Source organism: Anopheles coustani, chromosome 2, assembly GCF_943734705.1.
Source record: "Anopheles coustani chromosome 2, idAnoCousDA_361_x.2, whole genome shotgun sequence".
Lineage (NCBI taxonomy): Eukaryota > Metazoa > Arthropoda > Insecta > Diptera > Culicidae > Anopheles > Anopheles coustani.
In genome coordinates, this window is record NC_071289.1 from 86,217,056 (window position 1) to 86,244,235 (window position 27,180).

The 27,180-nt window shown below is 45.1% G+C and overlaps 10 protein-coding genes across 10 annotated transcripts in view; 6 read left to right on the top strand and 4 right to left on the bottom strand.

The window, feature by feature from the left end:
* The first annotated feature begins 1,623 nt into the window (after nt 1-1,623).
* Nucleotides 1,624-2,397, top strand: LOC131262889 (probable small nuclear ribonucleoprotein Sm D1). Its single transcript, XM_058264980.1, has 2 exons — nt 1,624-1,765; nt 1,900-2,397. Exons 1-2 carry the CDS (start codon nt 1,752-1,754, stop codon nt 2,264-2,266), a joined length of 381 nt encoding a protein of 126 aa, XP_058120963.1. The 5' UTR covers nt 1,624-1,751; the 3' UTR covers nt 2,267-2,397.
* LOC131262890 (uncharacterized) lies at nt 2,381-2,907 on the bottom strand. The gene is made up of 2 exons (XM_058264981.1): nt 2,799-2,907; nt 2,381-2,735 (listed from the first exon to the last, which is right to left on the bottom strand). The coding sequence occupies exons 1-2, from the start codon at nt 2,823-2,825 to the stop codon at nt 2,472-2,474; spliced, it is 291 nt and encodes a 96-aa protein (XP_058120964.1). The 5' UTR covers nt 2,826-2,907; the 3' UTR covers nt 2,381-2,471.
* A 900-nt stretch (nt 2,908-3,807) lies between these two features.
* On the top strand, nt 3,808-7,147 carry LOC131265217 (anoctamin-1-like). Its single transcript, XM_058267479.1, has 6 exons — nt 3,808-3,854; nt 4,326-5,365; nt 5,429-5,661; nt 5,736-6,354; nt 6,426-6,631; nt 6,692-7,147. The coding sequence occupies exons 1-6, from the start codon at nt 3,808-3,810 to the stop codon at nt 7,145-7,147; spliced, it is 2,601 nt and encodes an 866-aa protein (XP_058123462.1).
* A 293-nt stretch (nt 7,148-7,440) lies between these two features.
* On the top strand, nt 7,441-8,903 carry LOC131266882 (26S proteasome regulatory subunit 8). The gene is made up of 2 exons (XM_058269557.1): nt 7,441-7,495; nt 7,558-8,903. The coding sequence occupies exon 2, from the start codon at nt 7,564-7,566 to the stop codon at nt 8,773-8,775; it is 1,212 nt and encodes a 403-aa protein (XP_058125540.1). The 5' UTR covers nt 7,441-7,495; nt 7,558-7,563; the 3' UTR covers nt 8,776-8,903.
* A 543-nt stretch (nt 8,904-9,446) lies between these two features.
* LOC131262859 (cleavage and polyadenylation specificity factor subunit 5) lies at nt 9,447-12,697 on the top strand. Its single transcript, XM_058264942.1, has 7 exons — nt 9,447-9,524; nt 9,617-9,763; nt 9,989-10,127; nt 10,197-10,322; nt 10,924-11,089; nt 12,137-12,251; nt 12,330-12,697. The coding sequence occupies exons 2-7, from the start codon at nt 9,636-9,638 to the stop codon at nt 12,349-12,351; spliced, it is 696 nt and encodes a 231-aa protein (XP_058120925.1). The 5' UTR covers nt 9,447-9,524; nt 9,617-9,635; the 3' UTR covers nt 12,352-12,697.
* A 7-nt stretch (nt 12,698-12,704) lies between these two features.
* LOC131265218 (neurogenic differentiation factor 6-like) lies at nt 12,705-13,400 on the bottom strand. Its single transcript, XM_058267480.1, has one exon. It carries the CDS (start codon nt 13,398-13,400, stop codon nt 12,705-12,707), a length of 696 nt encoding a protein of 231 aa, XP_058123463.1.
* Nucleotides 13,401-14,505: 1,105 nt separating this feature from the next.
* Nucleotides 14,506-15,465, top strand: LOC131265780 (enkurin). Its single transcript, XM_058268090.1, has 2 exons — nt 14,506-15,146; nt 15,215-15,465. Exons 1-2 carry the CDS (start codon nt 14,535-14,537, stop codon nt 15,404-15,406), a joined length of 804 nt encoding a protein of 267 aa, XP_058124073.1. The 5' UTR covers nt 14,506-14,534; the 3' UTR covers nt 15,407-15,465.
* Nucleotides 15,466-15,739: 274 nt separating this feature from the next.
* LOC131266711 (uncharacterized) lies at nt 15,740-18,340 on the bottom strand. Its single transcript, XM_058269324.1, has 3 exons — nt 18,219-18,340; nt 17,941-18,046; nt 15,740-17,876 (listed from the first exon to the last, which is right to left on the bottom strand). Exon 3 carries the CDS (start codon nt 17,870-17,872, stop codon nt 15,869-15,871), a length of 2,004 nt encoding a protein of 667 aa, XP_058125307.1. The 5' UTR covers nt 17,873-17,876; nt 17,941-18,046; nt 18,219-18,340; the 3' UTR covers nt 15,740-15,868.
* On the top strand, nt 17,955-19,185 carry LOC131266712 (acyl-coenzyme A thioesterase 13-like). The gene is made up of 2 exons (XM_058269325.1): nt 17,955-18,187; nt 18,695-19,185. The coding sequence occupies exons 1-2, from the start codon at nt 18,101-18,103 to the stop codon at nt 19,037-19,039; spliced, it is 432 nt and encodes a 143-aa protein (XP_058125308.1). The 5' UTR covers nt 17,955-18,100; the 3' UTR covers nt 19,040-19,185.
* A 392-nt stretch (nt 19,186-19,577) lies between these two features.
* LOC131265219 (peroxidasin) overlaps nt 19,578-27,180 on the bottom strand; it is a 29,104-nt gene continuing 21,501 nt past the window's right edge. The window contains exons 8-11 of the mRNA XM_058267481.1: nt 26,506-26,709; nt 26,092-26,264; nt 23,441-23,616; nt 19,578-23,373 (exon numbers count right to left, since the gene is read on the bottom strand). Coding sequence (XP_058123464.1) covers nt 20,622-23,373; nt 23,441-23,616; nt 26,092-26,264; nt 26,506-26,709 — 3,305 coding nt within the window. The 3' untranslated portion in view covers nt 19,578-20,621. The remainder of the gene's footprint in view (nt 23,374-23,440; nt 23,617-26,091; nt 26,265-26,505; nt 26,710-27,180) is intronic.

Here is a 27,180-nt window from a genome sequence, read left to right on the forward strand (position 1 = left end):
ATTCGGCGGTGATAAGACGGCACACTACACTTTACACACAAACACACACGCACGCACTCGATGCACGGAACAATACGCGAACCGAACAGAACACCCTGGGACGAGAAACGCGCGCGCGACGATGGAAAACACTTTTCACGGACAACAGGGCGGACGAGGGTTCACACAGTAACGCACTCTCACTGGGCTGCAGGGGAAGAAAAGAAAAAAAACAGGATACGCAACGTAAAATTACACGACTCGAGCAGATACACAAGCCCTCCTCCGGACCGTGGCTGGTACGGGCAATCCTGGGCCTGGGCGGGCTGGTGCCGCAGCAAACCGAGGTCCCGCAGACAGCGAACCGAGCAAAAACACAAATCCCCGGGCCGTACGGTGGTACGGGACATCATCTTGAGCTGGTGCAGCCAGCAGCAGCAAATCGAGGCCGCCGCGAGTTGAGTTATTTCGACGAGATGTTTAGCTATGTCACCGTTTTGCGACAGGCAGCAGCCGGGCTAGTTTTTTCAAGATGTTTCTAAAACTAAGTAGCCCGGATTTCACTAATGTGGATTTGTTATGTTGAACGAATTTTGCTCCACTTGGTGGAGTCTCCCGCAATGGCCCTACTTTTGCTTTTTCCTCACAACATCTGTAACAAATGTGTTCAAGTAGGACCTGCCTTTAGTTGTTAATACGAAACAAGTTGATTTCTACATTCGAGTGGTACACAATTTAACTGAGCAAGGCAAAACCTGATAAGGTAATGGCATCTTTCATGTCGAAAGGCCACCTCTCTTCCGGATGGTTTGCCAGTAATGGGCGAAAACTCGATATAACACTTGCCCCAGAACCCACCTATGAAACGACACAAACCACTAGACACTGAGACACCAGAATAACTAGCGTAGATTTCTTATTTTGAAAGAATTTCGATTGCAAATGCACATTTTCTGCTCCGCGTTATCCAAGCTTCACAACGTTTATGTGAATCCCACTAGTGTTGGCAGAATGGGGATTCGGAAGATTCGAAGATTCGATCCCTAGACGGATTATAATGATTCGAATCCCTTTTGACAGATTCTAAAGATTTGATTCGATTAGGATTCGAATCTGATTTGAGTCCAAAGGGACTCGATTTGATTCGATTCTGCTTGATCCTAAACTCTTTGAATCGACTCACAATGATTTGAGTTGAATTAGTCACATAACTAGTCGATCTAGAGACAATGTAATTGATTTAAGTTTACTCAAATCGAACGCTGGGTAGAATGGTTTATTGGACAAAGATGAAGTTTTTTGCGCGATTTGCAAGTTAGGCTCCAGAAAAATTCCTGGTACCTATTTTTTACAAAGAAATACAGTAGAATGTCCATTATCCGTGCTATTATACCCAACCAAACCAATTTAGCTCACGGAATCACAATGGTTCAGACCAGGACCGGACCATTTTTACTGGATTCTGAATAAATCTATCACTCAAAATTGCTAATCTTCTTAGGACAGTGTTATATACAAAAATAACTGTGCCCGATTTGGGAAATAAATAAGAATTAGAATAGCAAATAGAAACGTCAAGCTAAACAGTATAGCCCAACCTCGCGAAACAAGCATTGCTTCTTTTAAGCAACCTTGCGCTGGTGATATGTTTATATTCTTGTGTCAAAAGGAACGCAACATTTCGCGTTGTTTCTTCCCGCTTGGAGCAAAAATCTAAATAGCATACTTTTGGATTGGTATAAGCAATTGAGCAGTGTTTAAAACAATACAACATGAAACTAGTGCGGTAAGTAAAGCAAAGTTACTACTCTACATCGTGTCGATACGTTAGTTTGGTGGGAAATCAACGGGCAGGGATTGACAGGACGCTCGCTATAACCTCAAAGAGAAGCTAATATACCGGTGATTTTTATTTTGCAGCTTTTTGATGAAACTCAGCCATGAAACGGTAACCATTGAGTTGAAAAATGGAACACAAGTGCATGGCACTATAACAGGTGTGGACGTTGCTATGAACACTCATTTGAAGGCAGTGAAGATGACGATTAAAAACCGGGACCCGGTTACACTGGATTCGTTAAGCATCCGCGGGAACAATATCCGATATTACATTCTGCCGGACAGTTTACCATTGGAGACACTACTTATTGATGACGCTCCAAAGACACGCGCCAAGAAGCGTGAAGCGAACCGCGGAGGCCCACGAGGACGAGGCAGAGGAACTCGTGGAGGCCGCGGTGGTCCGCGCGGAGGCCGTGGCGGTGGACGCGGACGTGGACGGCGTTAAATGCGATGACCGCGGTGCCGATCGTAACCTCCTCAACATCTAGCCATAAGCAAAAGTTTCATTTACTTTAGGAATTTGAGGCATTTCCAGTGGACACTAAGAATGCAGCGGAAATACACTTGTAAAAATGATACGACGAATTACTCATTTACCGGTTATCAAATGGTGAGTTTGGGTAGAGGTGTTTTAATTTAATGCTCAATAGTCACACTCCGTTTACTAATACGTAAAGGCCGTACACAAGAAAGCATATGAAAAACAGGCAGGCAGCGACAGCGAATGACTTCGAATTTTCCTTGTGCATCTTCTTCAGCAATTCCTCGTTCGTTTCAAGTAGTTTCGAAATTTCCTTCAGCTCCAGCGAAAGTTCCCGCCTGCGGTCTTCTGGTAAATTTGGGTCAGTCAAATTTTGTTCCATACGCCGGACCCGTTCACGCAAACCTGCTATTGTTTCGTTGGTAGTAACGATCTACGGTACGGTAAAGAAAAATATATTCGTAGTTATGTAAAACGGTTCACTTTAACATACTACCTCTTGTTGTATAGGACACGGCTTCATTTTTAAGTTCAGATTTTGTTCCAATATTGAATTACTCTGTGATTTCTAAACGTTGTACTGATTGTTTACGTGTTGGCCAAGGTGCTGAATCGTAACAATCGTGCTTCTGAAGGTTGGATCATTACAGCTTTTGATGGCTTTTTAGCTTGATTTTACCGATTTGGCGGTTTCCTCTGTTCGAATCGTCAGTTGATATAGTTCAGCGGATAGTAATATATTTGGGAAATATTCTTCTTCTTCTTCTTCGTGGCGTAACGACCTCTTGGTCATGCCTGCCCGTTAAGGGCTTACGAGACTTGTTTCCCTGTTGTACATGGATAGTCAGTCCTCTCGTACAGGGGAGGGGGGGAAATGGGAAATATTAAATATTCTAAATAGACTGAAACTCTTTTTTTAGCACGAAGCCATGAATTATTATCATTTATACCAATTTGACGACCAATGCTTGAAGATGTGTTGAAATCTTATCATACCCTTGAGCGCGAAATGCCCATTCCTTACAGACACTTCCGAACCTGTTTCTCTAAACTGGATGATCTAATCAGTGCAGATCATTCACCTAGGTTATAGTAACCGCTTATATCAATAGATAAGCAAAAATCATAGATATTGTGGAGTCAGTGTGGAAGTCGATGAATATATTTATCAGCATTTTATATCAACTGATACCGCGGAGAAAGATAAAATCCACTCCAGGAGTAGGTGCTACTGCAAAGTAAGCGGTCAGTGTTAAACAATCTTCCAGCGGTTGTACAGTGCCGGAATAGTGTTATTTACAAAGTAAAGATATTTTTGTACAACGTTTCTTTAGTTTATGATCAAACAGTTCCAAACGGCTTGAAGCAGAATAATTCTCTACCTCATAGCACGAGCCTACCATACTATACAATTTATTGGGCTGACAACTCTTCTATTTATTAGGTCACTAAAAGAATTATGTTTATGTCAAAGTTAGAAACTGCTACAAACGGGGAAGAAACCTATGGCGCACGTGAATGTTTCACAGTGCCACAGGATTACTGTCGAGGGGTAAGTAACTATACTTAGACGACGGTTGTTTCAATAGATTGTAAATGGGATTCGTACATAACATACCTTAGCATGGCAGTCGTATCGTGGTGATTAGCCAAAATTACTATCCAATGAAGGAAATAGTAAAGGTCTCATTGTATCTTCTTGTAATCGTCGGATGAAGCTTTTCCAAGCAAATAGTTACACTGTCCCAATTGGTCGGCAGCTAATGGAATATTCAGCATTACGTCAGACCACGTTGTTACAATGTAGTCACGAATAAGTAAAATGCGTTATCATCGTAATCTTATCTTTTTTTGGAGATAACGATTGCAACGAATTAATCGAATTAAAAAAATTAAACAAAGTAATTAATTTGTTGTCGTTTATTACGGTTCTCAGTAACGATTTCGTTTTATCTTTAAGCTGATCGTGTATCTCTGCTTCTTATTTTCTTTCCCTTCCAAATAACAAATATCAGTGTTGTAGATATTTCGACGATCAAACCACCATAGTCGACTTTGTGCTAGCGTATAAGCCACAGAAAAATTCGATCAACAATGAACGACGGGGGAAATTCATTGATAAATTAACCAAAGCCGGCTTGATAACAGAGAGAGATACATCCCAAAATGATACTCACTACGTGAAGATCAACGTGCCCGATAAAATTCTCAAGAAGTATTGTGAGTTTATGAAAATGAAAATGCCAATGAGAAAACTCGATGGCCAAGACAAAATAAAACCAAAGGTTTCCTATCGAGGAACGCTGGAAAGCATGATACCGAACTGCATAACTAAACGGTTCAATCACACAAAACCCGCTCATGTGGAGTACCGTTTGTTGCATGAGTACTCTGAACCTAAATCGTACCTGTTCGAAGAGAAAAGAGGAAACTTTTTTTCTACTGGCATTCGTATAGCCGTCGTAAATTTCATCCTGGAAAGATCGAGTTTCAAGGAAAAGCCCAGCCTCGATAGTAATCTCTTCATACCTTGGGCATCAGAACAGCATTCTGCAGGAGCGGATAATGCGGAGGAAGTGAAATACTTTGGCATTCGCCAACTTTTGGAAGCAGTAGACGGAGAAGGCGAACATCCTTTCTATGCCGCATATCCGCTTCATGATGGCTGCGTTAAGCACAAGGACACAACCCGGAGTATACGTGCACGGTTGCTGGTCGATTGGGCGTCGGTTAAGCAGTGTCTTATGTACCAACCACTCGATGATATAAAGGAATACTTTGGTGTGAAAATTGCGCTGTACTTTACCTGGCTCGGGTTCTACACGACCATGCTTCTTCCAGCGGCATTGGTTGGGTTCTTTTGCCTTCTATACGGGATACTTACGTTTTCTACAAATCGTATCAGTCAGGAAGTCTGCAGCGACAACACTACCATCATGTGTCCGCAGTGCGACAAATATTGCGGCTACTGGCATTTGAATTCGACCTGCAAGATCTCAAAGATCGCTTACATCTTCGATAATGAGGCAACTATATTTTTCTCCATTTTCATATCAGTTTGGGGTATGTGAACCTTAAAGCCATTTAGTTGTTGATTCATTGATTATGCTCCCTTCTCGTTTAAAGCGGCACTGTATCTTAAGCTGTGGAAGCGATATGTTTCACGGATCCAGTACCGTTGGGGTGTATTGGATTACTGTTCGATGGCTGAGCCGCCGCGTCCTGAGTATTCGGCCCGTGTGAAGGATTACAAACGGAGGAAGTACAACTTTTACACCAAAGTTGAAGAACCATCACCGGCGTTCTGGACTCAAAAATTACCAACCGTTATTGGCAGCTACTTTGTGGTGTACCTCTTGGTATGTATTATTTTCATGTTCAAACTTTGCCATCTTTATCTAATCGCCGTGGTTTTATTTCTTTCAATCGGTAGATATCCATGACAGTGGCTACAGTTTTTGGTATCATAGTGTATCGTATGTCGCTAAAAACATCGGAAAACTTGTACGGTGATAGTGCTAGTGTGTCGGGTAAACTGATAATTTTCCCAATGACTACCGCCACGATCAATCTGCTCGCCTCGACCGTTCTCACGCAACTGTACAACAAAGTGGCCAAAAAAATGACCGACTACGAATACCGGCGTACGCAGTCGGAGTACAACGACAGTCTTAATGTGAAGCTGTTCCTGTTTGATTTTATCAACTACTACAGCTCCATCTTCTACATTGCGTTCCTGAAAGGAAAACTTCCCGGTTACCCGAAGGAGTACAATCGGATTTTTAGCCTACGGCAGGAGGAATGTAGCACGGGGGGATGCATGGTCGAGCTGACCATTCAACTAGCGACAATTATGATGGGAAAACAGCTCATCGCAATCATTAAAGAATATTTTATACCTTTTCTGAAACAAAAGTATAAAAACCTCAGTACCTGGTACTATACCAACCAAAAAGAAATGGAGTTGCCGCAGTCCAGTGGCCAATGGATCAGAGACAATAAGCTACTCAGTTGGGGAGAGCTCAGTTTGTTTAAAGAATATCTAAAAATGGGTATGTAACTAAGAAAAGAGTTTTGTTTCTCATATAAATTAACGATTTTACGCACATGTTCCTCGTTGCAGTCATTCAATACGGTTTCATCACCATATTCGCCGTAGCCTTTCCACCCGCATCCATCTTTGCGTTGGTGAATAATATGATAGAAACTAGAGTGGATGCTAAAAAATACCTTCAGTTTTACAAGCGCGCGGTACCAACACGTGTACGGAACCTTGGCATGTGGTATAATACAATGCAAGTGATCACAAAAATTGCAGTTATTTCAAATGTACGATAACTCGCCGAGGTTTGTACCATTATCGTTGATGCTAAATTTTTTTATTTTTAGGCTTACATCATAGCATTTTCATCCAACATCACCCATCGACTTATCTACATGCTGTTTGTAAATCCAGCTTATACCGACGAAGGTTTTGTTAACCACACTTTGGCCTACTTCAATACATCCCACTTCGAAGCGGCTGCTAACCCCGATCCTTCCCTGTACAAAAACATTACGGTAGAGATTTGTCGATACGCTGAATATCGTAACCCACCAGAGAGTGATAATCCGTATGAACGGTCGTTGCTTTACTGGAAAATACTTGCCATACGGTTAGCATTGATGGTGATCTACCAAAATCTAGTCGTTGTAGTACAGGCGCTTGTCTCTTGGGCAATTCCGAACATACCAAGGCAACTGCAGCTTCAGATTAAAAAAGAGCAGTATTTTACGAATGAATACATCATCAAACAGGAAAAGAAAAGGACTACCGCCATTACCTATGTGCATATGGAAAGTTAATGACGCTAGGCCTAGCCAAACAAAAGGATCAGTTATGAACTTTAGTTAATTTGGAAAGTTCAAAAATGTACCTAATTTAACGCGAATTTAAAAGATTTTATTTGTTTTTCAAATATAAATAATTGTGTCAACAATCACAACCCCTTTTTGGAATTTTGAATTCAAATGGTAGGAAGTGTATGCTAGCTGATGGGTACGTTACCTTGTGTTACGCCGGAACCAAGGTGGATGAATGTACCTCCCAGGACTCGACTCACCTTGGTCGTAACTTGACGTCTCTACTCGAGCTGTCAAACAAAAGCAGTCAACTTGATGAGTTGCATTATTTGGTACTGAAACGGAAAACAAGTAAGTCGTAAAAACTGCCATGAAAAATACCCTTTTTCAAACAAATTTTGTGTTTTCTCTAGTATAAAATGCGTGAAATTAGTACCATGGAAGTAGATCCCCCACGGGGAGAAGGATTTCGGTCGTATTATGTGCAGAAGATTGAAGAGCTCCAGCTTATCGTGGCGGAGAAGAACCAGAACTTGCGGCGTCTGCAGGCTCAGCGTAACGAGCTGAACGCCAAGGTAAGGATGCTCCGCGAGGAACTCCAGCTCCTCCAGGAACAGGGCAGCTACGTTGGCGAGGTGGTGAAACCAATGGACAAGAAGAAGGTGCTCGTCAAGGTGCACCCGGAGGGCAAGTTTGTGGTAGATATTGATAAAAACATCGACATCAACGACGTCACACCCAACTGCCGTGTGGCGCTGCGAAACGAAAGCTACACCCTGCACAAGATCCTACCCAACAAGGTGGATCCGCTGGTGTCGCTTATGATGGTGGAGAAAGTTCCGGACTCGACCTACGAGATGGTCGGTGGTTTGGACAAGCAGATCAAGGAGATCAAGGAAGTGATCGAGCTCCCGGTGAAACATCCGGAACTGTTCGATGCCCTGGGAATCGCTCAACCGAAAGGAGTGTTGCTGTACGGTCCGCCGGGCACGGGTAAGACACTTTTGGCCCGTGCTGTGGCACATCACACCGAGTGTACCTTCATTCGCGTGTCGGGTTCCGAGCTGGTCCAGAAATTCATCGGTGAAGGTTCTCGAATGGTGCGCGAGTTGTTCGTGATGGCTCGCGAACATGCACCCTCCATTATCTTCATGGACGAAATTGATTCGATCGGTTCGTCCCGTATCGAATCGGGAAGCGGTGGCGATTCGGAAGTGCAGCGTACCATGCTCGAGCTGCTGAACCAACTGGACGGCTTTGAAGCAACAAAGAACATCAAGGTCATCATGGCGACCAACCGCATCGACATTCTCGACCCGGCACTGTTGCGTCCCGGACGTATCGATCGTAAGATTGAATTCCCGCCACCAAATGAGGAAGCTCGTCTGGACATCCTGAAGATCCACTCACGCAAGATGAACCTCACGCGTGGTATCAACCTGCGCAAGATTGCCGAACTTATGCCAGGAGCATCGGGCGCCGAGGTGAAGGGCGTCTGCACAGAGGCCGGCATGTATGCTCTCCGCGAACGCCGGGTGCACGTCACACAGGAAGACTTCGAAATGGCCGTGGCCAAGGTTATGCAGAAGGACTCGGAGAAGAACATGTCCATCAAGAAGTTGTGGAAGTAGTTTTCTTTCACAGTTTTCAATAGATTTAAATCACCTCTGGCAAATTCCGCACTTCGTATGAAATAAAGTAAATTTGGCGGTATATTATAAGTACGAAAAAGGTTTTTTGTTTCATTTACTGTGGTAAATGAGTTCATAGGAAGTAATGTTCACAATTTAAGTCATTTGGTAGACGACGTAAAACGCTTTGGCATATTGTCTAATTTTAGTGCATATCCTTTCGAAAGTAAATTGTATCAGATTAAAAATTTAATTCGATCTGGATATAAACCGTTGGCACAAATAGCTTTTAGCGCATCAACGAAATCTATGAATTCGGTGAACAAAAATTCCCTACACAATCTTCAAATCCACAATTGAAACAGCCAATTGTGAAAAAAAGTAATATCGCTAGCAATTCAACTGATATTAATATCGCCAAATATGTATGCGTCGAGTTTGAGGATTATTGTTTGAAAAATGATAGCAAAAATAAGTGGTTCTTAACTAAAGAAAATGAAATAGTAGAAATGAAATATGGTTTGGAGTCCAATGATACTATTTCAATTCACGGAATACCAGTCAACGATCAGAGGTTATTTTTTGAAAAACTAATAAGATGACTGTCAAATGAAGTTTGACAGCTTGTCATTCAGCGAACCTGACGCATAAAATAGGCAGTTTTGGTTCTGTGCTTTACAAACAATTTGCTGCTGCAGAAAAGTGGAGTAAATTATATTAATTTATATCTTCACAACACACACGTCTCGGTCAGTTAAAGTGCAATACCGCACACGCGTTATCAACGTTTCATTTCATGCGAATCAACGCAGCTTTCGTGTGGATTTGACTTGGTGCTCAGGTAGACAACAGCAGAAACAATGGCATCACAGGCAGTAAACAAAACCGGCTCCGGTTGGCCACGCCGGAACAGCCATGGCACTGGGCTGACGGAAATGAATAAACTACAAACAAACCAATCCATGACATTAAACCGCACGATAAATCTGTAAGTATTGCGCCCGGTCACAGCGTTTCCGTGGCTCAACTTTTACCGTGTTTCCTTGGTGGGAAGTTTCCGTTCCAATATGGCCGACTCGAAAGAGGAGCAAGGGGCATTACCTTCCTCCGGGGCAATATATTGTTTATTTTGAAATTATTCTTCGCGCTTCGATAGAACTGAAAAATATGCTGATGTGTTTTAATTTTGATGTATGTTTTCTTTCCTACATAGCTACCCACTGACTAACTATACCTTCGGCACGAAGGAACCCCTGTTCGAGAAAGACCCATCGGTGCCGGCCCGGTTCCAGCGGATGCGTGACGAATTCGAGAAAATTGGAATGCGACGTTCGGTTGAAGGTGTTCTGCTGGTAAGAACGAACTAAATCCATTACCGGAAGTCATTGCAAATCAAACAAACTCACTCCTCATCCGACCAGGTTCATGAGCACGGTCTTCCCCATGTGTTGCTGCTGCAGCTTGGTACAACGTTTTTCAAACTGCCTGGGGGAGAGCTGACGGCCGGAGAAGATGAAGTCGATGGACTGAAAAGGCTTCTGACCGAGGTAAGTGAAACTTTATAGACTAGAGAAGCGCACTTGCTGAGAAAATACAACGAAGTTTGTAAAACGGAGAGCAAAACCGTTAACCGAACATAGTCGTGGTGAGATTTTAGAAACAGAAAAGAATCGAGAAACATTACCATCATTGTATTATTAATTTTAATATCATACTTATTGTAAGCAGACAATGTTCAAATTTTAAAAATGCTAAAATATTAAACACAACTGGTGCAAAAATCAAAATGATACGGTTGGTGGGTCATATGCCGTATGAATAAGTACTAAATTTAAATCGTTTTCATTCATTAAGAATTTGATTAAAATGTATCGTTACGACGTTCAGTGAGCATTGAATCAATTGCGTCGAAAGGTCGCCATGTTTCATGTATCTAGAAGATTTAATATTAAACCCTTCTTATCCTTTAAAAGGATAACCATCGACGCAAAAAAAAAAACATAAAGGTGCCAAAACAAAATTGAAATTCCCACCTAATAAGCTGTTGTTCAACTCTGTTTGTATTTTTGTATCCTGTGTTGTGTGTATCTGCAATATTTCCACACCTTCCAACCCCAACTCCGGCCCCTCTCACAACCTATCTATTAGACTCTAGGGCGACAGGATGGCGTAAAGCAGGACTGGATTGTAGAGGACACGATCGGCAACTGGTGGCGCCCGAACTTCGAACCCCCGCAGTACCCGTACATCCCGCCGCACATCACGAAGCCGAAGGAGCACAAGCGTCTGTTTTTGGTGCAGCTGCACGAGAAGGGTAATGTGTGACTAGAACCATGATGATCTTACGCCATATGTTGCGAGTAGTAGTTGGTATTATTGAAACCGAACACTGTCGAAGTGTTCTTTCCCTATGGAATGTGTGTAGTGTGTAATGCCACAGAGAAAACAGAACAATACTATTTAATTGTAAAGGCGTGTTTTTAAGTTTAAGAACCCCAATACCAAGTCCAGTGGACTTTTTTTTACGCAGCCAAAGCCCTGAAGCAACAATGTTTAGAATACCAAAGATACAGTAGTTAGATAGGCAGATTGAAGGAAAAAGGGGCTTTCAAGATCAATTTGTAAGTGGGCGTTATTGGGGTGAACTTCTTGCCCTCACCGCACGCGCATACAAACGCCTAGGACGGAGGATACTGCTTTTATCAATCTTGCCCAAATTGTATTGTTTTGTGTACGCCGAGCTCAACATGTAAATTGATAATGCTGTCCTCGAAGGAACCTAGCTGAGAGAGTGAAAGTCTGTTAATTAAATGTTAAACGTTTACTCTATTTTGTAAAGCAAAATAAATATGATCCAATAATTTTGTAAACCAATTGTAATGCGGATCATCTTATCCCCCGATTCGTAACATGGATGAGCTTAAGTGTAACATGGGCCACCAAAGTCCAATTTGGTTGGTTGAATTTGTCATTGTTTGCCTGGTAACCAGTTTATCCATGTTGCGAACCTTGGATCAGGTTGGGCTATTGTAAGGCACCAATGAACAAACGATCAAAGCATACTGCGTCAATACTAATGCTCCCTTTGTATACGGCCCTCCGAGATTGTACTGTTTTGGTTGTATAAAGATGTAAAACCTTTCGAATCCAATTCGGTAGAGAGAGTGATTCGTCGCTTGTAAATACATTTCAAAAGCTAAAACGGAACATCTATATCTGTTAAGGACATAGAAAAACGACAATGTAAACAAAAGCGATGGAAAGTGCCAAAATGTAAATTGGTTTACCCATTTCCCACCAACTTCTTGCACATCCCAGTACAGCAACAGTTGAATCATTTTCAAATTTCTTTGTCTTGTAGCATTATTTGCCGTACCTAAGAACTACAAGCTAGTGGCGGCACCTCTGTTTGAGCTGTACGACAACTCGCAAGGCTATGGACCGATCATATCATCGTTGCCGCAGGCGCTTTGCCGGTAAGACCGTATAGTTTTGTATGCTTTTCATATGAACATTTTTTGAAATATTTATTTTCTTTTTTTGCGTTTGAACAGATTTAACTTCATCTACATGTAAGGAAGCTGGTGCACTCTAGTCGAAGTTCTCGTGCAGGATCAGCCCGGCGGGCGTACCAGTACTGCACAATGGGGCTAGTTGGTCGTCACTGGTGGAATCCGCCGATAACTGATGCCGGGCAGTCCTATGGCCGATGACGTCGCGAACGAGCCTCCTTTTAAAATGGTAGAAACGAACGGGAATTATATTTAGTGAGGACATTATTTTACAGTACGTACAAGAAAGATCTTTTTTGTCGGCTACTTTAAACCTAACTTTAACTGATAACAAATGTAAACACAACAAACAATAAAAGAAAATAACTCACCCATGTATTAAGTAAAATCTAACGAATGAATTCTTTTGGACTGTTGTTAGAATTCGAACATGGCGTAGCTAAAGCTTCGAGGGTCCTCTTCCTCCTCGTTGTTGTATCCGCACAGAGAGCAACCGTAGCTGGTGGGCCACGGACTCTCTTGCGATCGGTAGGGCACGGTGACCTGTTCGACATTTGACCAGTTTGAGGGGGAACACAGATAGCACTGGAACGAACGATGGTGCTCTTCATGATCAGTCCGCGAGGAACGTATCTGGTGATGACCGCCGGACTTCTCTAGCAGACCCTCACGCAATTCACGATCAAGATTCAACTTGGTCCGCAGCAAGTTGACCGTGTTTTGGCTCAAGCGATTTGCCAGTGCCGCTATCAGTCGATCGACCCGCATCCCACGGCCCCCGTGCAACACCTCCAGTAGCACCAGGATGTAGTTCTTCGCCAGTCGAAGCGTATCAATCTTGGACAGTTTCTGGGGAACCGTCGAGGACTCCGTGCGTTCGTCGCCGTCAGCGCAGCTTTGCGTTGTGTTCGCACTGGTTAGATTCAGCGGAAGCGGAACGCACATACGCAACCGATCGAGAGCATCATTTAGTCCGTGCATACGGTTCCGTTCACGCAGGTTAGCCTTCCTTCGCTTGACCAACGAAAGGACCCCACCACTGCCAACACCACTTGGGGCATTTCTTCTTTTGCGCACTTTTTCACCAACGGTCAGCGATACTTTCGGTGCCATCGTGGCGCTGCTATTAAACGCACCGTCGACCCAATCATGGAAATATATGGTCGCATATATGGCCAATTTTCCAGCTAATCTAATTTCCTTTTCCCGTAGCTGATAAGGTATGCTGATTGTTCATCGACAGGGGGTATGGAAAAGCGATGCCATCAAAAGCTTATCGTTATCGTACTCATTGTCAATATGGTTAAGGTAATTTGCCTCGAGAGTTTTCCCGCAGGCAACGGGGCGCAGTGGATTTCTCGCTGGCAAAGTAATTTGCCATCAGATATATCTATTTGTATTGATTTTTTCATGTGAAAAGTTTGTTGAGCGCCTTTCAAATCTTCAATTAAAGTTCTCCATTGGAGGAAAGAATGACGAAAAGTTTGTCATTTGCTTATTCCTAAAAGACACGCTCGAATGCGCCAAAGTATGCTCTCATTTTTTTAACCCATAAAGGCACACGATGAAGTCGTTTTTAGGGAGCTTACACAATTTAAATTATTTTCTCTAAGATACTAATTGCGTATTTATTTTTTTAAATTTTTAACAGCGTTGTGCTTATTTTTTTAAAAATAAAATAAGGTTAATTCTTGATAAGGAAATTATATCAAGCATTTATGCATTATTAAAAGCATTCTACTATTCTCATTCATCAGCATTTATTCAATCCACGTGGAATCTAAAATCAGCGTTGAAAAGTCGTTTGAAAATAATATTAAGCCATGAGGGATTAAATTCCCCCAGAACAGGGACTAGCGCAATCCATGCGATACATCGCTACTGGTATTTTCCATATCGACAGGGGATTTTCCAGGATTCCCCAATAACCGTTCCTCGGAGTCGGCGCAACCGTTCCTCGCAATCGGGTTTCTTCGGGGCGGTTGCGTGCGGGAAAACCATCGCACACGTTGTTGCCGTGGTGTTCGCTTGCGGTTTCGCATGCTTGGAATGTTCGCAACAAAGGCACCGGTTGCTACGATCGAATTGCAGGTTGTTTGTATCAATCAAATAGTTTGACAGCAGGACGTTCACAGAACGAAACTCGTTCGGCGCGTTTCAGTTGAGCCTTCGACGCGGTCAAGGATTCCAGTCTGTGTTAGCCAGCGATTCCGTCCGTTTTGCCGTACTAAACTTTCCTACACCGTCATGTCGATAGTAAATATCTACTTTCATGACGAGAACATCTACAACGTCGAAAAGAAACCACCGGAAAAGCCCCCAAAGCCGCCCCTCTACCACTCCCGTTTCGAGCGCCAGGTCCGCCAGGAGACCAAGTCCTGCAAGGATGCTCACCGCACCATGGGCTTCTCGAAAATTCCCCTCCAAACGCCGAGCGAATTTTTGAAGAAAAACTGTGGACCACGGTATCGGGCCACAAAATCGGCCCCGGTGCGGCTCTGCACCGGCCACAAACCGCCCGTCCCGAAGCCAAACGAAACGGCCAGCGGGGAACCGGTCGGGCAGGTGATGAAGATAGTCGACTTCAAGAAGGAGAACATAAAAAAGGTCGTTACGGCCAGCCCGAAAAAGGTACGCCCACGGTATGCCGATACACGCAAGGGGGACTTTCACGATCTGGAAAAGTCGGGCCTGATGCCGATCTACGTGTGCAAGCCGAAGTTTGGCAAGGTGCCGCAGTATCTGACCCGACGCAAGAAGGACTTGACCGCGCAGAAGGAACGGCTGATCGAGCAGCAAGCCCAGCAGAAGCCACGCTGTTCGTACATCTCGCAAGAGGAGCGCGTCGAATTGCTGAGGGTAAGTAACGTTCAAGTTCCATTTGAACATTTCATTCATTTTTCTTTTCCACAAATCTTCCTTCACAGGGTTTGAAACAAAATTGGGAGAAATTACAGCAGGAATACCAAAGCCTTCCACTACTGACCGACACTGTTCCAAAGATGATCCGCAAGGCAAAGCTGGAGAGCACTCTTAAGCGGCTGGAAAAAGACATTCTGACGATCGAGAACAACCCGTACATCTACATCTATGACGACGATCACAAAGAAACAGCATAACATCCCTAAAACACAGCGTGAACTACACTAGTATTAACGGCATCGTGTGGAAAATACTCCCCTATCTTCCTATGTTTTCGATCAAAGCCAAAACCCGCTCTTATTATTAAACCCAACGTTTGACCAGTAGCTAACTAGTAAAAGCAATAGGTGCACTATGGTATGATAATGTGTGGAAATAAATTGTGTGTGTGTTTTATAAAATTATGTGTTGATAATTTGGTTTCAGTTAGTTAAAACTTGAGAAGGTGTAGCTAACATGTGAACAAAAGTAGATTGGGAATGTGTTTTCGCATAAAAATGAAGTTTAATGTTGACTCGTTACAATTATTTTTCCTCCATACCTTGCTTTTGGATTCGAAAGCTTGGTAGACATAAGAGTTAAAGATTGTTTTATTTATCTTGAAAATAATTCGTATGTAAAATAAAATTATTTGATCTCAGGTTTTTAGATATAGACACCTAGCTAGTGCTCCTAAACGGAACATCACAAAGGCAACAATTTCGATAATCAATGGGACACTTCATACTCCAAAGCTTTTGATCTTCAAACACCAAACTGAGCATGGACAACTTGAGCGAATACCGTTGACACATTTCGCACGTAATCTCGTCCCCGTCCAGGGGGATTTGGATTTTTGTCGTTACACACCGGAACACCGGATGGTCCTTCCGGCACGTGATTCGGCCCGGTGCCATCTCTGCGTCGCAGAAATTACATACCTCGTACGGAATCGTGGGAAGAGTGGACGTCTTACTCAGTACATTCGATAGCTTCGCTTTCAGCCCCTGGTGCACATACTCGTAATCGCCCGGGAAAGCATCTTCCACTATGTTGTCGATGAAATTTCGTAAGCACAGTACGGCATTCTGCTGCAGCGGATTCAGTGACGATTTACACTTGGCGATCTCCGCCAAATAGCACAGCACGTTTGCGGCGTTGATAACTTCGATCATGGTGCACAGAAACTGTAGCTGATTGTGCAGGATTTCCGTGGTTTGCTTGTTTCGTCGGCTCTGGTGTGTCATTTTCGCACCGAGGTAAATTAACTGCAGCTTCAGCTGGTAGCAAAAGGCCGTGTCCAGCTCCGGATGAAGCACGACCGATTCGAGCTGATTGAAAGTGTCCGGATTTTTACTCATATTGTAGCGTGCAACTTCTGCCGCATCGTAGTGGTCGGTCATCTTGAGCGTTTGGTTGCTCTGCAACACTTCCAGTGCCTGACGCATTGTAAACTTGGTGAAGAACACGCAAGTGGGCGTGCGGAGTGATAAATGGTCGTATCGTCTCGAGGGAAAACCCAGGAAAAGCCAGCAGGCGCGGGTGCGCGTCGCTGTTACGCCATACAGCGCGTACGAGGCGACGTTGATATCCGTTTTGATTTGCTCACAGCGAAATTTTAACTCTCCATGGTGCGTACGATCGATGACGACCAGGAAAATGGCCCCTTCCATTGTGCAGGCGATATATCTTCCCTTTTCAAGCTGCTTCAAACCGGTAATCATAAAGTGTTCCAAATTCAATACTCCTGTGCCTAATATTTTGGCATTTAAATTAATATGCAGGGCCAGTAGAAACGAACCCTTCACAACGAGCAGCAGTAGATGATCGTTAATACTTTCCAGTTCATATTCCAAAATGGAGGCTGTGAGATCTTCGTCCAAGAAAGTGGCAACGCGTCGAATATTTTTGTTGCATCGGAACAAAGTTACCTGACCACTTCGTCCACCCACCAGAAGGAAGTTTTTTTCAGCGTTGTACTTTAGCACAGACGCTGCTTCCTCATACTGATAAACATCCTCTATCTGAGGCCCTGCTTCGGACAGAGAGCAAATCACAATCTTTCCAGACTTAGTACCGAAGGCAAAATATGGCGCAAATGAACTGTTTGCAGCGTCCTGCCAGCAGAAGGACGTGATTATGATTTCCGATGCCATCGTTCGCAGTTGCTCAAACTGTTCGATTGCTTCTCCTTTGTAAATATGCTTAATCCATGCTGCAGAAACATCGACATACATGTTCCAACTCGATATCCATTGTTCATCTTGTCGGTAGATCGTCAACTGGCCCATGTTGGTAAGGTTCGCTATAAGATGTCCGTTGGCGCTGTCCGGAATTGCTCCCGGTGGTGATATCCATGATTGCACGTTGTTTATGTAAACTTTTGTAATGTTCGGAATGAGCGTTTGATCGAGCATAATTATTTTCCGCTGCTCAGTATCACTGGCATTGTAGAGGTTGGTTTCGTGTGTCAACAGTTGACCGGTTGGCCGGGCGGAGGAACATTTGAATCGTGAAAGCACATAGTTGATGGCACCATCCTCCGAGAATGGTTTGTACTTCAGCCGCAACACGAACGTCTCCTCCTTGCAGCTGACCACTAGCATATCCCCAGCGCAGGATATTGCGTATGGCTGGACAATTTCATCCGGCAGTTGGAACGTTGTCATCTCCTGCATTTCCATCTTGCTGTGAAATATTTCTCGGTTAAATTTCATGCGCGTAAAGTAAACACACTCATGTACATGCTTACCCCGTTGACAAGCAGGTAGTGAACAATCGAAGCAGCCGACAAGAGGTTTTGGCGGTGGATTTCCTTACTGTTTCATACGTATTCCTTACTCGAGGTTCCGAAGTCACTACCGGTAGTCCTTTAAAGATCAGTGTTTTGTGCAATCAAACGAATTTCGACGATGAGTGGAAAGAAAGGGATCGATTTACTGCGAACCATCGCCAGCGTCATGACCAAAACAAACGGCTACGATCGATGTCTGCAGCAGGTATGTACGATTAATGTGTGGCCATATTTACCTCAAATTCGAGTGCGCAGTGAACGAATGAACTAAACACTTAATTCTCTAACGCGAATACCTGATGCAACGTAGTTTTACAATAGAAACTAGCAGTTTTTGGTTACATAAACATTGTTGTTGCGTCCCGCAAAACACCGCAAACTTTGACAGATGCATTAGGAAGTGTCTCGCCAGCTTGGAAGCGCATCGATTTCGTTATCCTTGCTGCAGTAAATATTTGAATTGACCGTTGTCCTTACTAGTTGTACATGTTGTGTGGGATGCATCTATTCAATGAATCGCTTAACTGTCAATTCCTATTAAATTGTACAATTAAAATGGTATTCAGCCAATAGATGGGCTTAGAAAAGAATATTATACCTACCATTGATGAACATCTTTTGTGATAGGGCATTACATCATTGTAAGATACGTTACAGGCATAAGTAAATCACATGTACAATATAAATTCTCTTCTTCTTTGCCTCATTCCAGCTGGTTATGGTCAGCGGTGGGGACGGTCGCTGTTTGGCCGAGTTCAAGGTACAGGAAGAGCACCTCAACCGGGCCGGAGGATTGCACGGTGGGTTCACGGCCACAATTGTGGACGTGGTGACTACGTATGCCTTGATGACGAAGGAAAACGCCGTCCCCGGTGTGTCGGTTGACATCCACGTGAGCTACCTAAAGGGCGCACGCCAAGGTGACGAGGTTGTCATCGATGCAAACACCGTACGGGCGGGCAGGAATTTAGCTTTTCTCGAATGTGAATTGCGGCACAAGAAGGATAATTCCATCATTGCCAAAGCCTCGCATACCAAATATATAGGTAGTAGTTAAACGGCATATAATGCTAGAAATTTTATCTAGAAATGTAGGTGTTGGGGAGGCGGTGTAACTTGTTTTAGTCTTCGTTTTACATTCAAAGGCTCTTTCGGATAGGGTTGGAATTGAAATACAATCGCAATAAACAAACTTGCTCGACACATACTATTCAAATCCGTTCAACACAAGTAACGTTTCGTTTGAAAAAGAAGAGTAGCTATTAAAGATCGATTTATTTGTCCTCCAGTGTTCTCAACCGCTTCTCGTAATTGTTTTGATTTTCCCCTCAAATGTAACCCGGCTTTCAATAATACCCATCAAGTTTAAGGACAGTTTTTGTTTCGAGTAAAATTTATTGTAGAGCTTATCGATTCCACCTGCTATCGCTCATCACTTCCGACCTTTTTCTTCGATTCACATTTTCCGCCGTTTCCGATCTTTCGGCCGAACAATAAGATACCGAACCGATTTTCCCATCTATTGTAGACCTACAAGAACGTACCTGGTGCTTTCGCTAGTTGGTGAAAAGTATTATGTCCCTCTCTCTTGCTCCGGATGCCGGTTGCGGGTTACAGTTTCTAAGATTTTTCTCTTTGTTTTTTTTTTTAAAGTTAATGGTAATTTGAACGTTTAAAAAAGTATTTACAGTAAGTAGTTGTCGAGTCGATAGAGTATGCGGAGTTCTTGCAGCCGGTACAGTCCTACGATATGCACTGTGCCACAGTGGCAAGGTCAATCGTCCTCATTTGGCACCGAGATGCGTATCGGTTTAGTGAGTGAATAGGTTTTTTTCCTGTCCTCTCCACGCACGAATGGCCACTACTTTCTATCCTCACCACTGCCTTTATATCCTAAAAATTTGACTTAATGTCGAGGACTGCGTTCGTTTATCTGGGTTTGTTTTTAGTTCCCCACTGCCTCATGGTATGATGGATAATTAATCCGCAAAAATGTGTATCATCAACGGAGAAATGTTATCACTAAAGGTTGACTCCAAAAGGTACTAATATTGCTAAAACCTAGTTTCGCAAAACTGCAGTAAATTGTTGGCTACGTGTTTACTTGGTTTAACTATGAACGTACGTGAATTGGATGCTGTTTTGTGCTCAATCTGTGAACCGGCATGGTCACAATACAAAAAAAGAAAGATGAAAACACAACTATTAAACGATGCATGTTTACAGGAAACTTATTTTTGAATGGAAAATAAGGAAAAACTTCATAGTCGAAATTTAAATAGAAGCAAGGGCAAGGGAGAAAATCAGATTTCAAATTAAATACAGTTTCAACCTACGGTTGGGAAGGGAAAATACTTGTTTAAATAACACTTTTCTAGAGCGAGTGAACTAAACTTTACGAATCACGAACCATGCATCATGTTTGGAGATATATTTTTTCGTATCTATGAATTAGTTTGTCTAGTTTTCATGCCGACATTCGGACCTGGGCCGGAACGAGTTTTCGCTATTACCAGCTATATAGCTTCCACTCGTGTCCAAGCGGGAAGGATGGTCCATGGCATCCTTCGATGGAAAGAGGTTTGATTTGATCAATTCTTCCAAACTCACCATAAAAGACCCGAGTGAGTGTTATCGCCTCACTGCCCATCCTTACTGATCGTGGCCACGGTGCCGTTATCATCCGCGACGGCACAGGCCGCGCAGCATTTGCCCTCCTCCTTCACCAGCACCAGATTGTTCTCGCAGATCAGCTCGGCGCACTTTTCCGTCTCGCAGCTGATCTGGTGATGTTCGCACTCGCACTTGGTGCAATCGTCTCGCATCCAGATTTCGTTGTTCAGCCGCTTGATGCCCTTGCTGTCGACGCAATGGCCGTGCGGTTTCCCTTTGCTCGGGTTGGCTGCGCCCGGGGCCGCGTTACCGTTTGTGACCGCCGCCACCGCGAGAACCGCGGCCGAGCACTGCTGCTCCAGGCGTCGAATTTTGCGGCGCATCTGTTTCATCGATTTCTGGAAGCTTTCGATCAGCGCCTCCAGACCCTCGATCCGCTCCTCGTTCATGTCATCGTCCACGAACGAAGTATCGTCCACCGGTGGCTCGAGATGGTTGTCGTTTAAGGCGTAGTGTTCCTGCTTCGAGCCTTGCACCTGCAGCTCGTGATCCCGCAGTACGTCACCGCCCGTTTGCTTATCGTTCAGAGGTAGGGCACGTCGCACCCGTGCCACCGAGCGACGCTTCCGTTGGGAAGGAGGCGTAGGAGTGCACTGGTCGTCCCGCGCGTCAACCCAGTGGTCGAGATTGAGCTGGGGAATGTCCTTGCACTGCTGGTAGCCACCCTGTTGGGCTGGCAGTATGAACACGTTGCCGGTGACGGTGGTAATGTTGTCACCATTGTCACAGATGACACGGGCCAGCGATGCACGTTTGATTTCCGCCAACTGCTCCGGCCGGAACACGTCGTTTTCGTACCAGAAACGATCGCCAGCACGGAGCGCCCGGAACTGGCGTACCAAGATGCACGCGAACAGTGGTCCCATCTTAGCGCGGGGAAGTTGATCTTCCAGAATTCCACCCACCCAAAGGTCAATGTTACCCGGGTGTCCGTACAGCTGCTCGAGCTTCTTTCGCACCGCCGGGTCGGAAATTTCTTCCCGCAAATCGTCAAAATCGGTGGCCACCTTTAGGCCGCACAGCTTCCGGTACTCGTTGTAGCCGGGGATGGCGTGATCGCGCGCCCGCTGGATGTTGATGGCTGCCAGATCGAGTGCGACAGCATGCGCCACCTCGAACAGACGTTCCGTGAGGTCGGTGTTGAGATTCTGGTCGGGTTTCTTGAGCTTCGCCGCCACGCTGTAGAGTCCACGCAGCAGGGGGTCCACACCTCCCTCGTACATCAACCGCCAGGGGGCGAAGAATGCCTTATGCAAGGGCAGGTGACCCTGCGGGACGGGTTGGTAGGATTCATTCAACCGGTGCAGTATCGGGTTGATGAGACTATGGCCGAAACGGAACGCGGCCGTTGCGAACTCGTTGTAGATAGCTGGATATACGGACGGATCGTAGCCTTGGTAAGGGCCGAGTTGGGCCATACCCCGATCGCCAATCACCAGCGGCAGCCAGTGACTGTAGGTGATGTGTTGCATCGTGGCGCCCACAATCTTCCGTGCCTCGTGGTACAACCGATCGCCATCCCAGTGTGGATTGACCCGATGCAGCTCCTCGGCCAGTCGGTTGTGTTCACGCATCCAGATCACGTGCATCGCCGTCAGCCCGAGCTGTTCATTCACCCGGATATCGCCGGCGGTGAAGCAGTTGATCTGACTCTCGTCCAAATCTCGCCGGCAGTCCATACCGTCGGTCGGTGCGGAGAACGGTAGCAGTGGCTTCTGGCCGGGGAAGTGGGCACCATCACGCAGCAACCCACCGTCCGTGGTGAGGTTCCGTAGTTCCCGGGCGAACAGTTCCGTGTAGCCGTACACTTGCGAGGCGTCGATGAACGCGGTCAGCTGGTTGATCTGCTCGCGCGGTTGTACACTCCCGAAGAAGATGGATGTCATGCCGGAACCACAGACGGCACTCGAGCGCACGAAATCGATGCACCGCCGATTGCGGATGCGTGGGTCATCGGCCGGAACGTCGATCGGATAGCAGGGTGCGGCGTACTCGCACGTCTTCTTACAGTCCACCCCGTCCCAGCTTTCCGACGTCACCGAGGGGATGGCATGGTCGAGGTCGTGATCGAGAAACTGGCCCCACTGCATCACCATGTGCGTGATACGGTCGTCCGGTGTTACGCTAGCCGTCGCTATCAGACTGGTCGAGATGAGACGGGCACTCGGCTTCGGGTGGCCATAGTACCGTGCCGTTCGGTTCCATCCCACCGGGCTGTTGAACCCGTTCTCGTACGTCGGTGGCAACAATCGCTGGAAGCCGGTCAACGAGGATCCCCAGGTCGGATGCTGGTAGTTATTGCACGTACCGTCGAGCGAACGGAACTTGCCGTGGAAGCATCGTTCCGAGCAGTTCGGGGTAACTCGGTGCGCCATACACCCCGACAGTTGCTCTAACAGGTCCAAATATTCCGGCGAAAGCAGATCCCGGTAGTTGAAGTCCGTGGTGTTGGTGGTAAGATTGGCGCCCGCTTCCACCTGCCGCCGGATGATGACCAGCGCTCGCTCGTACACCTCGGCTGCCCGCGCCAACTCCCGGGCCGGACCCGTCGGGAAGCGCACGATGCGGAACAGATCCCCATGGTAGCGGACGGTAGCGTTCGGGCCCGCCCCAAACATTCGCCCGATGGTTTGATTTATGGCCATATCCACCTCCCGCGAAGCCTCGGCAATTGCTATGCGCACGTACTGATCTCCCGGCAGCGCTTCCGCCTTTTTCCTACAAAGAACCGTACACACCAAACGCGTTAGGGCAGACATTTGGCGGAAAGCTCCTATACACTTACTTCACCGTCAGCATGCCGCTAGCCGTCGCTCGGCCATATTTGTTCAACAGCGAGCACTCGTACCGTCCGACGTCCAGCTCGGTGATGTTGGAGACGAACAGACTGCCGGCGGATGATATACGGTACTTGTCCTTGTCCTTCGGCGTTATCGTTCGACCTTCCTTCTGCCATTTGATCTGCGGGAGAAACGGGAGGTAACGGGGACCGAATGTTAGCCGGGGTGAAACTCGAACAAATCGGTTCATTTCGAACGCGATAAGGATACACGACGATCCACAGTTGTTCTCTCTGTGGAATAAACCTTGATTGTGGTTGTTCTAGTCTCGCACAGTAGCGCTTAGTGTTGCCAATGTGTGGACATCTCATTTGTTTATCTACTTAACATAAATAAATGCATAAATATGTATTTTTATTAAGCCTATTATAAAAAAAAACAACACGTAAAATTGTCTATTAAGAACAATGTAAGAGCCTTGTAACAATACAGCTTTTGAAACGCAAGTATAAAGGAAAACGATTTTCAAAAAAAAAGGTCTACAGAAAGTTTGCAGACTGTTAAACATATTTTACATTGGGAAATCTTTTTACAAATATCGCACTATTAAGTTGAAAAAGAAATATATAATGATAATTAGAATAATATAAACGTTAAATCGACATAATTCAAGATGAAAATGTACACCAATTTTATGTTTTGTACGAATTTTAATTTGTCAGGTGAAAATTTCCAAATCATTTCAAATTACTTTGGAAAAAATAATTAGTTAAAACATCTACTCATTTCAAACAACTTGCTGTTAGAAAAAAATATGCAAATTCCTTCATTGAAAACCGGTCATTGAAATTTAAATGTTAAAACCAAATACTATACTCTCCCACCGTGCGCTGGACGGTTTCATGTTTTCCATGAATGCAGTTTATTACAAACAGGTCTTCGACCGAATCGACCGTTGGGTAATCTGCGAATGAAATTGTATTTTCGTGGTTTTCCGGCGACCCTCGGGCGGGCACATTCTGAGTCCCTTGACTCGAAACAACTACCCGGCGGGGCAATACCGACAGCGCAATTTACAATTCCCATTGGACTCACCAAATGATTCGTTGCAGTTGTTGTTTAGATAAGCGAATATAGGTGCTTCAAACCAATGGGTATGAAGATTTTACCTCCTCCGGCGGGTAACTCGGAATCGAGTTCAAACGAAAGGCAGTTTGAAGTAGCACGTATTCATGTTTAAAATTGGCCTCTTGCGCTCAAAACACTGTAACGCACCACTCGTCGGGCAGAAATTCTGGTAAATGTGCTTTAATCATGCATTCGGGGGGTTTTAAATTTTGCAACCATCTCGGTTCCCCGAACCGGATGCTCGACAGACAGGAATTACGCTCAAATGGATCCATAAATCTCCCTTTTCCATGCCGGCAGAATATTGCCAACCTACCAGTCGCCGCCTTCCGCCCATCGATCGATCGAAAGGCGTTCACACTTTGCTGCACCGACCAAGACGGAGGGTGAGAAAGGCTGGGGGAAATTATTTTCATCGAAAATTTGCATAATCTCCGTCCATCTCAGAAGGAGTTCCGCATGGGAAGGGGGCAGGATGGGATGTAGAATGTTGTTTCCAGTGTTCGGTTTTGTGTTTTCCGGGTTTTCCTGCTACACACGGTATTTGCGGGCGACCTCGAGAGAAGGTAAGCGATCGGAAGCGAAAAGATTAGCACGTTCTAGCTGTTCCTCTGGCTATTTATACCTCTGTTGCTGCTGTCCTTCACGATGATGATGATGATGAGGATGATGCTCAAGCCTGGACGCATCTGAACACTGATCTCGCTACACTCAACACCGTCCAAGAGAGCCACAGATTAGCCCTACGTCCACCATTAGACCTTCGGATCGATTGAGTGGATTTTTCGATTTTCATGTCGTACCCGTTGTAAAAAGAGGCTGTTTACAGATGGGCGGATTTGCAGGATTTCGATCCGGTCCATCAGGTTACTTATTTATGATCCCTCCACTCCTTTTCGGCCGAGAAGGGATAGTGTACGGGTGCAAACTAAATACGGGATGATTGATTTAGGAAGTTGAAGAAGGTAGCGAATTGTTTTTCAAGTTAATATTTAAACATGTGTAGTGCGACCGGCAGTTTGTTAACCAACGATAGAGTTGAAAAACAAAATTCCTAGGTATAACCTGGTAACTATGGTGACGGGTATGGGAAATATTAAAATGGTGAGATTTCCATTTGAAAATACTTGAATAAACATGCAAACCATTCGAAGGGTTTACGAAAAACTTTTGTTAAAGCTCGAAAATCCCGCAGTACAATGTATAAGATAAAATAATAATTCTATGTGGGGAACGGTGGAAATAAAATATCTAATTTCCATATTACTTCTCAACATCCATCGTCCGTTTTACAACAAATTCCGTAAGTGTTTTAAAACAAGTTCCTGCTCGTGTTTCTCTCTCATATATAAACATACGAAAGTAACATGCATTCACTAACTTCATGCATTTTTGCACGTTGTTGGGGAACATTATCACGGTTTAAAAATAGATGCCATAAGCCGCCATGTTGGTCATGTTAATCTAGGAAAACTTCAAAGAAACGGTGCATGTGCATCCGGCCAATCAGGTGGAAAATGGAGCTTACCTGCAGTATATCGTCGTTCTCCGCCTTGCAGGGCATCTCGATGGTGGTGCCCTCGATGGCGTCCAGATCGTACGGCTCGAAGAGAAACCGTGGAGGACCCTCGTTGATGACGACCACTTCAGCCTCGACCTCGGCAATGCCCAGCTCATTCTCGGCCACGCAAACGTACGTACCTGGATGGGATGGAGAAGGACCAGGACTAAGTGAAACTCCGAAAGGCTGCCTTTAGCGTTTAGATCAATTAAAGATTACAGTAATATCCCAGCGCCATCGTTCGGGAAAACAAAGGGAATGTGCTAAGGGTGGTGGCCGACCCGTGCGCAACAGATTACATTCCGAACTGACCGCCAACAAAACCCCGCTACAGGCGAAAGGAAAAGGGCTTAGTGCACCGAGCGTACATTGCAACCTTACCTGAGTCCGACTCCTGCACATGGTCAATCGTTAGCTCGATCGCATCGTCGCTGAAGAAGACTTGGCTCGTTTCGTTCACCGGAAGGCCGTCCTTTTTCCACCAGATGTGCGGCAGTGGGTTTCCGTCCGCCTCACACTCCAACGTCAGGGTGGTGCCGATTTTCACGTTTTGATTTTCCGGCCCGAGGACGATTCTCGGTGGCGCTAAAGGAAAAGGAAGGAAAGGATGGAATGAGCACCGCAATCACACATAGAAGTACAAGCGGGAAGTATAATATTTTTCCCAAACGTCGGACTGCTTGGTCAGTGCCAGCAGACGGATTTGCTCGGAGGAAACCAATAACCGAGAACCATTTCCACAGCAGCTAAAAGAAATTGCTTTGTATTGCAATGTTGGTCGGACCGGCTCCTTCTCAGGATGCAACAGCCCGATTGTGGTACTTGTGGTGTTGGTAATGGTGGTGGCGTTCGTACGGTTGGATGCCACAATCTCGATCGTCTGCAGTTTGAATTGCGTTTGTGTCGGCTGGTTGGTCGGTTGGAATGGATTAATGTCTCAGAGAGTTTCCACCAGGCGCCCTGTTCGGTTTGCTTGGAAAACCGGATGCTACAAAACCGATCATTGTTTGTTGTTGTGGTTTTGCTCGAGTTGTTCCCCCTTTCCGGTGTTTAAAT

Coding starts and splice junctions, on each gene's coding strand:
- LOC131262890 (XM_058264981.1), bottom strand. CDS start 2,825: ATGAAGCCGTGTCCTATACAACAAGAG. Junction 2,736..2,798: donor CGTGTCCTATACAACAAGAG/GTAGTATGTTAA, acceptor ACCGTACCGTAG/ATCGTTACTACCAACGAAAC.
- LOC131265217 (XM_058267479.1), top strand. CDS start 3,808: ATGGCGCACGTGAATGTTTCACAGTGCCACAGGATTACTGTCGAGGG. Junction 6,355..6,425: donor TAAAGAATATCTAAAAATGG/GTATGTAACTAA, acceptor TCCTCGTTGCAG/TCATTCAATACGGTTTCATC. Junction 6,632..6,691: donor AAATTGCAGTTATTTCAAAT/GTACGATAACTC, acceptor TTTTATTTTTAG/GCTTACATCATAGCATTTTC.
- LOC131266882 (XM_058269557.1), top strand. CDS start 7,564: ATGCGTGAAATTAGTACCATGGAAGTAGATCCCCCACGGGGAGAAGGA.
- LOC131262859 (XM_058264942.1), top strand. CDS start 9,636: ATGGCATCACAGGCAGTAAACAAAACCGGCTCCGGTTGGCCACGCCGG. Junction 9,764..9,988: donor TTAAACCGCACGATAAATCT/GTAAGTATTGCG, acceptor TTTCCTACATAG/CTACCCACTGACTAACTATA. Junction 10,128..10,196: donor CGGTTGAAGGTGTTCTGCTG/GTAAGAACGAAC, acceptor TCATCCGACCAG/GTTCATGAGCACGGTCTTCC.
- LOC131265218 (XM_058267480.1), bottom strand. CDS start 13,400: ATGGCACCGAAAGTATCGCTGACCGTTGGTGAAAAAGTGCGCAAAAGA.
- LOC131265780 (XM_058268090.1), top strand. CDS start 14,535: ATGTCGATAGTAAATATCTACTTTCATGACGAGAACATCTACAACGTC. Junction 15,147..15,214: donor AGCGCGTCGAATTGCTGAGG/GTAAGTAACGTT, acceptor CTTCCTTCACAG/GGTTTGAAACAAAATTGGGA.
- LOC131266711 (XM_058269324.1), bottom strand. CDS start 17,872: ATGGAAATGCAGGAGATGACAACGTTCCAACTGCCGGATGAAATTGTC.
- LOC131266712 (XM_058269325.1), top strand. CDS start 18,101: ATGAGTGGAAAGAAAGGGATCGATTTACTGCGAACCATCGCCAGCGTC. Junction 18,188..18,694: donor ACGATCGATGTCTGCAGCAG/GTATGTACGATT, acceptor GCCTCATTCCAG/CTGGTTATGGTCAGCGGTGG.